This window comes from Hydra vulgaris, chromosome 04 (assembly GCF_038396675.1).
Source record: "Hydra vulgaris chromosome 04, alternate assembly HydraT2T_AEP".
Classification (NCBI taxonomy): Eukaryota; Metazoa; Cnidaria; class Hydrozoa; order Anthoathecata; family Hydridae; genus Hydra; species Hydra vulgaris.
This window is the reverse complement of record NC_088923.1, coordinates 41422551-41434920: the sequence shown is the minus strand read 5'-3', so window position 1 is coordinate 41434920 and position 12370 is coordinate 41422551. Positions and strand designations below refer to the sequence as shown.

Sequence of the window (12370 nt, the reverse complement as noted above, 5' to 3'; positions counted from 1 at the left end):
TTGATGTTATCAGAGACAGTCAAGCAAGATACCTAAGGCAACAAAAGGAAAATTTGGCAAGACTGCTTATTGTCTTAGACGATTTTGCAGAAAACTACACATTTGTGCTTCAAGATGAAATCTAAAGTTACCATTGGTGCTAAAGTCATTCATGTTAAACCCCGTTGCCCTCTATTTATTAAACGAAATTGACCAGCTTAAAGGAAAATTGTTTTGTGTCAGAAGATAATGAGCATGACATTGGTTTTGTGTAAGACAAATAAATAATTATTTAAAAGAAAATCATTCTAATATTTCATAGATTCTTTATTTATGGTTGTGCTGCATAGTATAAAAACTACAAAAACTTTTACAATATCTGTCTCCATAAAGATGATTTCGGTAATGATGCATAGTGGACATTTTTGCTACAAGTCATGGTAAGTCACTATGTGATGGTATTGGTGGCACTTTAAAACGATTAACTGCAAATGCAAGTTTACAAAGCCCCATAAATGACCAGATACTTAATGTAACAAAATGCTTGACTGCTGGGCAAAAAATATTTAAGGGTTTACTTTTTCAAAATTGAAAAGAAAGACTGACAGAATTGTGCGACACTTTGAAAAATCGTTTTTAGCTAAGTGCAACAATTCCTGAAATTAGGATCATCAATTTAACTTAGAATCTATCACAGTCCTTTTAACAAACTTTTCTGACCATCTATAGCAGATGAGTATTGAGTTCCAATTACCAACATAGTTTGTACCATTGATGCACCTGTAACAACAACTTTGACCGTTGACGCATCTAAGCAAAGCTTAACACAATCTTGAGACTTTATATTTTTGTATTTTATTTTATAAATAATTAATCAAAACAGAGCGAGTACAAACCAAAAAGTTTTTGAAAACAATTATATCTTTACTTTATTAAAAGTGGAAGAAAAATTTTTTTCTTTTGAGAAAATAAGTGGGGCATGGCCCCAGTGCCCCAGCCCATGCACCCTCTGGTCGTCTGCCCTGGAAACATTTTTAACATGCGTTCATCAGGACTACACAAATGCTGAAAGTTTCAGAGCTACAGTTTGTCTGAAAGGTTGTAAAAAACATATCACAAAATCCCGCTACAAAAAAGTGTAGCACTTGCCCCAGTACCCCCTCCCCCACCCCTAATGCCTTAGAGCCATGAAAACAATCTTAACATGTATATTCATGGGCACTACAGAAATTCCAGAATTTTCAGAGCTCCAGCTAGTCTGGAAGTTAGTGAAAAGCCAATTGCAATATTCTGCTACCAAAAAATGGGAACCGTGCTCCGTTATCCATATATGGAAATCCATATATTTGCAGATTAAAATCTTTATATTTTTTGAAAGTTCAATGAATATAGAATAATGTGTAATAATTTTTTAAATATATATCATCAAGGCCAAATGGATTTCTTGAGCATTAAAAACATGTATATAAAAAATTGCCTCAACTTATTGAAATTGATAAGTACAGGTACTTAATAATAATTTTTTACACTTCTGATAATTTGGATCAATTGGATTTGTCATCCCCAAAAATAGACAGTTACAAGTTTTTAAGTAAAAAAAAATCAAATATTAAAGTTGTGACTTAAAACCTCTAAATCAATGTTGCAATTCTAAGGGGACAAGAGGGGCCTGGCCAGATCTGTTAAAAGTAAAATGGTCATATTTCAAGATTTTCTAGGAGCCAGAGGCTAAACATTTCAAAGAATTTTTTTTTTACTAAGCACTCTCAACTGTATAAAAATCAGCAAAATCTGAGATGTATGGTGACATGACCTGGGTCATTTGACGTGGAATTACCCGTAAATTTTTATACAGACCAAATATTCAGTCAACTTCGTAATTACAGTTTACCCAATATTCGATATTAGTTTAAATTTGGTTAACAAAGTTGAAAGAATATTGTCAGTTCTTATAATGAAAATTAATATAAATAAACATAAAAACTTTTAACATTTTTACATTTTCATTAAAATATTAAAAAAAACAAAAACTATTTATGTTGTTTAAACCTGTATGTTTGTTTAAATGTAAACCTTATTCTGAAATCTAATTAATTTTTCAGGCATTGATTGACCAACAAACTGTGTGCAAAAAATGCTAAAGATTTTAGTGTGAATAATCTCACAAATGTTTTCTTGGCTTATCACATCTGGCAGGGTTTTGAAGATAATCAATAAGGGTGGACTCAAGACTGATTTTTCTACTTGTCACATAGCCATTTCAACTAAGTGTCATCAAGAAGAACTTATTGAGGTCTATTGAATAGGATAGCTTTTATCTTATTGAGAAAATTACCTTTGATTTTCTATATTCTAAGTTTGTAAAGCGTTTGCTGCTGTGGGATTTTCCTAAGTATTTTGATAAAATCTAGGAAAAAAAACTTCAATGGTAATTTTATAACCATGTTTGCAGTCAAAAATCTATCGTTTTGAGCAGGTTCACAATGCTTTATAAAAAAATAGGTTTAAAAAATGCTTTAAAATTGATAGGTTCCTTCATTATTTTACATGGGATTGAGGTCTGTAGTTTTCTGGGTCAATCTTGGAACCTTTTTAAATAATTGTGTTACATTTTCTTTACAACATAAGTTCAGAATTTCACCATAGCAAATGACTTTTGAAAGATAAGTGAGTGGAATAGTCATTGAAGTAAAACAAGAGCAGAAGAGGACTGACATTGTTTACACCATGTGATCTAAATGCATCATTAGATGAGAGTTCCAGTAGAGTGGCTTGAGAATTAAATGTTATGGTTTGACAATCAAAAAGGAATCTTTGCTAAAAAAAAAACTGCCATGTAGTGCCACTTTTTGCATGTGATCCTTATTTAGTCAGTCAATGTATGTACTAAAGCACTTGGCAGCTTGCTATGTCAGACTGCTTATCTAAGCATGCGATATAAGTTATACTTTTATATATTTCCTCTATATGTATCTATATAGAGCCCTAAGGATTAGGTTCAGCATTCAGCAATCTTACCTAAATACTTAAGTGTCATGGATTTTTTGTTAAGCTTGTTGCTATGTTGTTATGGTGAAACCTTTGAGTTAAAAATTTTGTGGCAACCATATGCCAAAAAAAATAGTTTACCATCAGCAAAAAATAAAATAAAATTATAGCCAACCTTAAACTATTCTATATATGCCAAAAGATGTATGTATGCTCACAGATATATGTGTATGTACGTATATATATATATATATTTTATATATATATATATATATATATATATATATATATATATATATATATATATATATATATATATATATATATATGTGTATTTATATATATATATATATATATATATATATATATATATGTATTTATATATATATATATATATATATATATATATATATATATATATATATATATATATATATATATATATATATATATATATATATTAGGGTGTCCCAAAAAACAATGTTTTAGAAAAATACAATAAAAAATGTAGATACAATGTGTCCTCCATAATCAAAAAATATTGGTTTTGAACAATATTTGAATAGAAAATATTTTTAGGGTTCCCCCAAGAACCTTAAACATATAACAAGTTTCTAATATTATCAAAAACAAGTTCTTCAAAAGTGTATCATGTTGGGTCTCCAATGAAGCAAAATTATAAAAAAATTTTACAAATAATAACTATTTTAATTAAGAATAAATATGGTAAATTAAACCACATATAAAATGAAATTTATTAACTACAAAAGAAAAGTGTATTTTTACTAATTTTTTTGACTATTTTTTTTTTCTAAATAAATTTTTAATAATTTAATTATCATTTTTGAAATTTTCACATGATTTCGTTTCATTTGAGACCCAACATGATACACTTTATAGAACTTATATATGTTCAAGTTATATGTTAATTTAATATGTTCAAGGGTCTTGGGGGATATATGTTTATATATATATATATATATATATATATATATATATATATATATATATATATATATATATATATATATATATATATATATATATATATATATATATATGTATATGTATGTATGTATATACACACATGTATCTGCTTCTAGGTGTTACTTTTTTAATTAATATTGCATTAAAATCGGTTTAGTGGTTTTAGCTGCCAGTAATTAAAGCAATAATTTTAGAGATGAAATTTTCTTTAACTTGTAACTCTAAATAGACATTGATCAATGGAACAAAGTAACAGAACTTCTCTCGACTCCACCACAGTCTTTTTTTGATCGTCTTCAACCATCAGTATGGTTTATTTATTTTTATGATGGATTATGATTTTAATCTTCTAATGATTTATTCTTTAATTAGAATTATCATAATAAAAGTGAAATTTAAAATCAAAAATGTAAAAAGATTGCTTTAGTAAAACACAATTCTTTATAAATCGCAAATATAAAAAATAATAATTATGAATAATAAATATTGAATTATTCATTATTATTATATGAATATTTTAAAATAATAATATTTTGTTTTGGCTCATTTTATATCATTAATAGGTACGTATGTATTGCGCAAATCGGCCAAAGCAAAAAGGTTACACTATAGACGAACTATTTCCAGAAGATTTGTTTCCAGTTGGAAATAAACAGAAAGGTATTGTTGTAAAAAGTGCTTTGATATATATATATATATATACATATATATATATATATATATATATATATATATATATATATATATATATATATATATATATATCTATAGTTTGTTGTCTTTGGGAAGAGCGGAAGGAAAAAAGTGATTCTTACGCCAACACATACGTCACTTTTAATTACTTTTGACTTTTGTCCAACATTTTCGTGTTGGACGAAAGTCAAAACCATTAATTTAATTACAAATCAAATTCTATATATATATATATATATATAGAGAGAGAGAGAGAGAGAGAGAGAGAGAGAGAGAGAGAGAGAGAGAGAGAGAGAGAGAGAGAGAGAGAGAGAGAGAGAGAGAGAGAGAGAACCCTTATATGTTGTCCGAAAGTTTTTTCCATAGTTTGTTGACAAAAAGTAAAAATTAAAATGCAAGACCAGAATTTTTTTTTTTTAATAATTGATTGACTGCCTGCCCCAACCAAACCCTCAACGATGTAGCAGCACTCCCTTGCGGGTCAGGCTAAAAGATAGTAGATGTAGCAGCACTCCCTTGCAGGTCAGGCTATTTGTCAGTTGATGTAGCAGCACTCCCTTGAGAGTTAGGCTATTTGTCAGTCGATGTAGCAGCACTCCCTTGCGAGTCAGGCTATAAGATAGTCGATGTAGCAACACTCCGCGCATGATTTACAGTAAAAAAAATAAAAATAAAAACATTTTATTAAAAAAATTAAAAATAAAAACATTTTTTAAAAAAAAAAAAATGTTTTAAACATATTTTTTTTAAAAAAAAATAATAAAAAAAACATTGTTTATATTGTTAAAAACATTCAGAATGTTTTTAAAAACATTCTGGTCAATTAAATTTGCGTTTTTGTGGTTTTTTTAAAAAACAATTTATTTGTAATTAAATTAATGGTTTTTACTTTCGTCCAACACGCAACTGTTGGACGAAAGTCAAAAGTAGTTAAAAGTGACGTATGTGTTGGCGTAAACACACACACACACACTTAATTAAGGGGGTTGTTTGTTTGGTTGCCACTTCATAATGCTAAAACATTGGATACAATTTGAGTTAAAATATAGTTCTTCTATTCTTGTAACTTTTCTGGTAGATTTTATCTACATTATAACATGTGTGAAATATTTTTTCTTCCACTTCTTGAGATAAGTTGTTTTTTAGGTTCTTGTTTTTTGTGAATAAAACCAAGGACTTTACTTATTTATTATTTCTTCATAAAATAAGTAAATAATTTTAAAATTAATTTTTAGATAATACTTAGTATTAAAAGATTTGATTTCAGTTTTTTATTTAGCATACCATTTTATCAGTATTGCTTTATAGGATCTTTCCTTGTTTATCAAACAATTTCAATTTAAAATTTAATGATCAATTAATAAAAAAATAATAAATGATAATTTATCAAACAAGTTCAGTAATAGTTAAAAAGCAAAAACAAAACTATAATTTTGGTTTTAATTTTTAACTATTACTTTTTTTTAAATTATAGTTCTAAGTTTCATTTACTTTTGTTTTATAAATAATTTTTTTTAATTTTATTTGTTTTTGTAAATGCAAATAAATTTTATTAGTTAAGGTATCTTAGAAAGCAAAAATAATATTGGCTAATCCTGTTATAAATAATATTAAGTTTTATATATTATTTAATAATAAATAATATTATTTAATGTTGTGTCAATAACAGAACAAAGTGTTTGATAAACACTATTCTTTTTGATAACTATTTTACCTTTATTATTATACCTTTGTTAACTTTTATTATTATGCCTTTTACCTTTTTTGTTAGCAAAAACATATTAATTGTGGTATGGCGTTTTTTAAATTGTTAAATGTATTAGTTAATCAAAATTTAAATTGTAAGTTAATTAATAATAGCAATGATCAGTTCTTTGGCTTTCTTTGTTTCTCCTGTTTTTGTTTCTCCTGACACTTTAAACTTTTCATAGCATTATCAAGCATCAAATAAATGAGAAAACTACGACCATTTATTCTTGTGATACTACCATTTATTCTTGTTGTGATGAGAAGCCAACACTCTCTAATTGCTTGGAGGAGGCATTTGAGCTTAAAAAGGATCTCACTTCTGCTACAGTATGGGGCTCACAGTGGCTGGTATACTTTAACTCAGATAAAACTCAATTTTTTTCTGCCAATCGTTTTCGCAATAATTTAGATCTTCCTATATTTATGAACTGTAATGTACTCTATAAGTCATCCACTTTTCATCTTCTAGGATTAACTCTTACTTCCGATCTTTCTTGGAAACCATATATCAAATCTGTTGCAAAATTAGCTTGACACTTTCTTACTTCAGATTTTATTCTCTATCTCTACTGTTGCCATATCTGTGGCGGATCATCTAGTGATGCCGTTTCTTTTTTAGACAAGGTGCATAAACGCATTGTAAACATAGTTGAACCTGCTGATGCAGCCAACCTCCAACCATTATCACATCGTCATAATGTTGCTTCTCTTTCTCTTTTCTACAAATACTATAATGAGCACTGCTCTAAATAGCTAGCATCTCTTGTGCCATCAACTAAAATTCATTCTCGTGTTACTTATCATTCAATTAAGTATCATCCTTTTTCTTTGACTGTTCCTAAGTGCTCCAAAAACTCTTATTCGTCTAGTTTTTTTCCTCGAACATCAATTCTTTGGAATTCGCTTCCTTTATCTTGCTTTCCTGATTCATATAATTTGCAATCCTTTAAGTTGTCTGTTAATTGTTATCTTGCTCTACAGTCTTCATCTTTTCTCTTCCAGTAACTTCCAACTCTAATTATTGGTTGCTTGCAGCCTTTTTGGAAGCAAAGTTGTGCTATCAAAAGGCAGTTTCTTAATTATAAATCTTTTTCACAAAGGTGGAAAGTAATAAATTATATTTACTAACATTACTGTAAAGTAGTTTTTTGTAAATTTTGTACTTTTTAAGTATTTTTTTTTTTTAATGTGTACTTTTACTTATTTTTTTTTTAAAAGTATTGCACTTTGCTACATTTTAAATCATATACGTTATTGAGTAAGAAAACTTATCACCTATGAGTTTTGTTTAATATCACAATAAGCATTATTTAATTCTTTTACTTGATAAAAAATAGCTTCTTTTTTATAAGTTAATTTTTTAATAGTTTTCACTAATGTTTTAAGTGAAGTTATAAATAAAAAGCTATAAATAACATAGTAAACAAAGTTTCATCATTTAAAATCCTAAGAATATTATATGATAAATATCTTGATCTGAAAAATCATTCTACACTGATTGAAAACAAAATTTCTAAAAATTTGTGCATAAAACAAAAAAACTACTAAGTAAAAAATGTTTATAAGATTTACATTACTCTTTTATCCATAGCTACATAAGCTATTGTAATATTGCTTGGGGAAGTACTTGCCCTTCAGCAAAAACAAATATTTGACAAAAATGACTTTTAAGTTTTATTTAAATCTATAAAATCAGTGCTTACAGTAAGATGATTTTATAGTTATAGCTCCAATTTTAAGAATTATGCCTTAATATCTTTTTGGCTATTGTGTATACTATTTATGATTATAAAAATGATAATAACTCATTTTTAAAAAAAGGGTGGCTTGTCGTTGTTTCACAATAAGCTCTTCATATATATATAACAAAAACAAGCCAGTAGGGCTATATGTAATGAGCATAAATACATCGACTCTAAGCCGCTACTCCAAGAAATTGAAGCTCTTAATGTCTATGAGTTAAATCTGTTCCAAAACTTGTTATTCATGTTTAAATATCAATTTGACATGCTTCCAAAATCTTTTAATAATTAATTTTTAAAAATACTTACTGAGGTGCTCTATCCATAACTTTGACTTACATATAGGGTTTGTTCCCAAATTACATCAATTTTGTGGTGCAAATCTTTTTTTTTTTAGTTTTTAATTTGGAAAAACCCTTCTTTTGATTAATAGAGTACCTAGCCAAAAATAAACCCTCAGTTGATGTATGTACACTCGACTTTGGCTATCCCAATATGACTTTTAATCAAAATTGACTTTTTAAATTGACTCAAATTTTAGCAGATTAATATAGACTCTGTTGCGTTTAAAGTTTTATTAGATGTTATGAAGTTGTGATAAAAATGATAGTGATGTCTATGACACTACATTAACATGTTACCAATAAAAATTTAAATAACATTTAGGGATTGCAATTGCGGAGGTTTTTCCCAGGATTCTGGGATAGAAAAACATCACTCCAGGGATCCTGGGATTGATCACAGTATTGAAAAAAAGATATAACATCTACATAATATTTAATAGAATAAAAATAGTATACTTTTAGCCCAAAATATATTTATTAAATGAAGGCAGTTTACATTACATTGTTACATGAATGAGAGAAAAACATGTTAACTAATGTTAAAAAGAAATTTAAAATTAGGAAATATATTACGTTTTATGTGTTCTGAAATGTGACTGAAAGAAGCACAATACGTCTAAAGTTTAATCGCCCAAACAGTTACAAATTTTTGTATTAAACAGTCCAGCAGAAGAAAATGTTCGCTCAGCCTTGACACTTGTTGGTTTCACAGTCATTAGATATGAATAAACTCTTTCTAAATAATTGCCACATTGACCACCATTTTAAATTAGGTTCATTTCTTTTAAAATTTTTGATAATGTCTTATGTCTAACTTGTTGCATTGGTGATTGTCCTACTTTAATAACATGATCAAGTTGCTCTTTCAAGTATTATTTCAGGTTTCTCAATCAAATCCAGCATACCAGACTCAACAGATGCTCTTACTAGAGTAGGGTTGGAAGCATTTGATCTTTCCAGCATTTCTATCAAAAGTTTTCAGGATTTAAATGAAGAAGGCACTATCATTCAAATGATAAAGTGCCTTTTTCATTTATAATTATTTCTTCATCAACTTCAATAGAGCTTCAACCGTGAGGTAGGTATTGCAGAATTTCACTCATATCACTTTGACGTTAATGCATGTGAACCATAAAGCAGTACGCATTTCTTTGCTTGTGTTATTTTCAGCATCTTTTATTTTTGTAAGCATAAAATTAATAGCAATATCAGCTGTAAATAAGTTAGAATCTCAGCAACAAAGAGCTTTAACTGTTGCTTTAATGTGAACTAAATTTGTAATCTCTGATAATATTGTCACTTCATCATGTGACAGAGTTATATAATTATCTTGGACTGGGTAAATATCAATTAATGAGTTTTGTATACAGTTTATAGTTTGTAAAATTGCTTAAGCATTAACAGAAGGCTGCTTCACCTAGTAAATGACCGGTGTTGATATTTGACTTATGCTGGGTTTTATAAAATAAAGCCAGGGCCGTGGCTGCATAAACATTTATACATCCAAAAGTATATTTTTTTTATTCAAAAGTCATGTTATATTTTGTATATATATATATATATATATATATATATATATATATATATATATATATATATATATATATATATATATATATATATATATATATATATATATATATATATATATATGTATATATAAACATCATGATCAACATGATCATCATAATCATCATTACCATAATCATCACTTCTCTTTCAGCAAATACTACACCATATAAATAGTAAAGTTTATATAAATATGAAAGGATATTGTATGCCAGCATCTAAATAAATAGCAAACATATATGTTTATGTCCATAATATATATGCATAAAGTGCATCTCAGAAGTTTTTATTCCTTCTGGACTGAAAGTTTGGAAGCTTTTATTCCTACTTTTCAGTTTTAAGTCAAATCTCATTCTACTCCATATTTTTCACCATCTTGAGCAGTTGCTTTATCAATCATTTATTTCATCTTTTTTACAAGAACATATCTCTTAAGAACAAATGTCCTTTTGTTATTCCAAGAAGTTAATGTTAAAAGGTCCCGTCTAAGCTCTGTTATTCTCAATTTACTAAATCTTGTATCTTATATCAGATGTTTGGTTCTAGAGACTTTTGGTTAGTCTTCAACATAGGAGATATTGGGATTTAGGTGTTTTTAGATTAAAAAAGCAACTTTTAGAACATCGCTACCATTTTACTTTATGAAGAAAATAGTTGGTTGTATTAAAAAAAATTATTCTAAAGATTTTAGTCACAATTGATTTATTATTTTTGGTCAGTTTTTCTCTTATAGTTTAGGTATTCAGGCTGTAAATTGAAAAAAAGTTGTGTGGTGTAAGTTGGCAAATTTTTCACGAACCATATTGGCTCACAGTATACTATGGAAATTTTTTATTTTTTTCTAAATTTGTAGCAATGTTGAGAAAGTTCTTAACAAAATTATTTTTTACAAAAAAATAAAACGTAAAAACCTTTTAGGATATTTTTTTATATTCAAAAAAAACTGTTTTAGCTTATTATACGAAGTATTATTTGCTACCAGTTCAAAGTAATATTAAATCTTTAGCTTGAAATTGTTGCCAAAATCAATAGTAAAAATTTTTTGATAAATTTTGCACTAAATAATAAATAATCATTTTTATATTTCGCGCTAACTTACTCCTGGGGTGGGGTAAGTTGGCGAACTTTTTTAGGCCCTGGAAGGGCAGAAGAAAATTTTTTTAATACAGAATGCAACTTTAAAATGTTTCTTAAATTCATACCTATCTAAGACTACTCTTTAATATTTTACTAATATTTTTTTGCTAATTACTATATAGATTGTTAAACATAAAGAGGTCAAATCCTGATTATTTTTGAGAAGCCATGTAATTAATTGAAAAAAACTTTAACTTTGTGAAACAAATAATCGTCATTTGTAAACTAAGTACTTTTAATAATGCTTAATTTTTTTTGATTTTTTTTTTGCAATTTTGTTGCAAATTTTTTGATTAATAAATTAATATTTAATAATAATTTCTGATCATGTTTAATAAATTTCATTTAGTAAACCAAGCACGTGATCTACTTCTAAAAATGTTAGTTGTTGATCCTATGAAGCGTATAACTATTACCCAGGCACTGAATCATCCCTATGTACATGTTTGGTATGATGCTGAAGAAGTAGAAGCAGTAAATTTTTAAATGTGTTTATCATTAGCTTTACTATGTGTAATATATAGATACTATTTATGATATATACTCATTAATTTATTATGTATATCTTATTCTCTACATTAGCCAGCCCCAATGCAGTACGATCATAAAATAGACGAAATAGATCATACTGTTGAAGAGTGGAAAGGTATGTTTTTGGATAATATTATTAATAATGATAATTTAAATGTAAGTTATAGGTTTTATTTGTTTTGACTGCAATTTCTTTTAGCTCTAATATACAGCGAAGTATTATCGTATCAACATGAACAACAACAGAAAGCCAAACAAACGTCTTGCATAAACGCTTGTTTAACCACTCGGTCAGTCGAAACGCCATCGAAGCAGAGTTGATATTTACTTTGAAACTAAATTAACCTGGCGTTAGAACATAATGTTGATATTGTTGTTTATTGCAAATATTTTATAAATTTCGAAGACATTAAAAAACACATAAAACTATCAGCCGTTTTAAAAAATTTTCTTGTTTGCTGGCAACAGAATTTAGCTGAAGGATTATAGAATCAATAATTGCGCGACTTTTTTTATTTGCCTAAGATTTTAAGTTATTTTTTTATTATTTTAATCTGTAGGTTTTAAAGCCAACGTAATTTGTTTTGCATAATAGTATATTTTTTTGATCATAAAAATTATTGTATGAGACATTTTAACATTTAATTCGCC

The 12370-nt window shown here is 27.4% G+C and overlaps 1 protein-coding gene across 1 annotated transcript in view; it reads left to right on the top strand.

Annotated features, from left to right (window-relative positions):
- LOC100201400 (stress-activated protein kinase JNK-like) overlaps window positions 1-12370 on the top strand; it is a 31496-nt gene extending 19126 nt beyond the window's left edge. Inside the window, 5 exon segments of the mRNA NM_001365526.1 lie at window positions 4184-4260; window positions 4518-4614; window positions 11538-11662; window positions 11771-11834; window positions 11919-12370. Of these exon segments, the coding sequence (NP_001352455.1) occupies window positions 4184-4260; window positions 4518-4614; window positions 11538-11662; window positions 11771-11834; window positions 11919-12040 (485 nt within the window). The 3' untranslated portion in view covers window positions 12041-12370.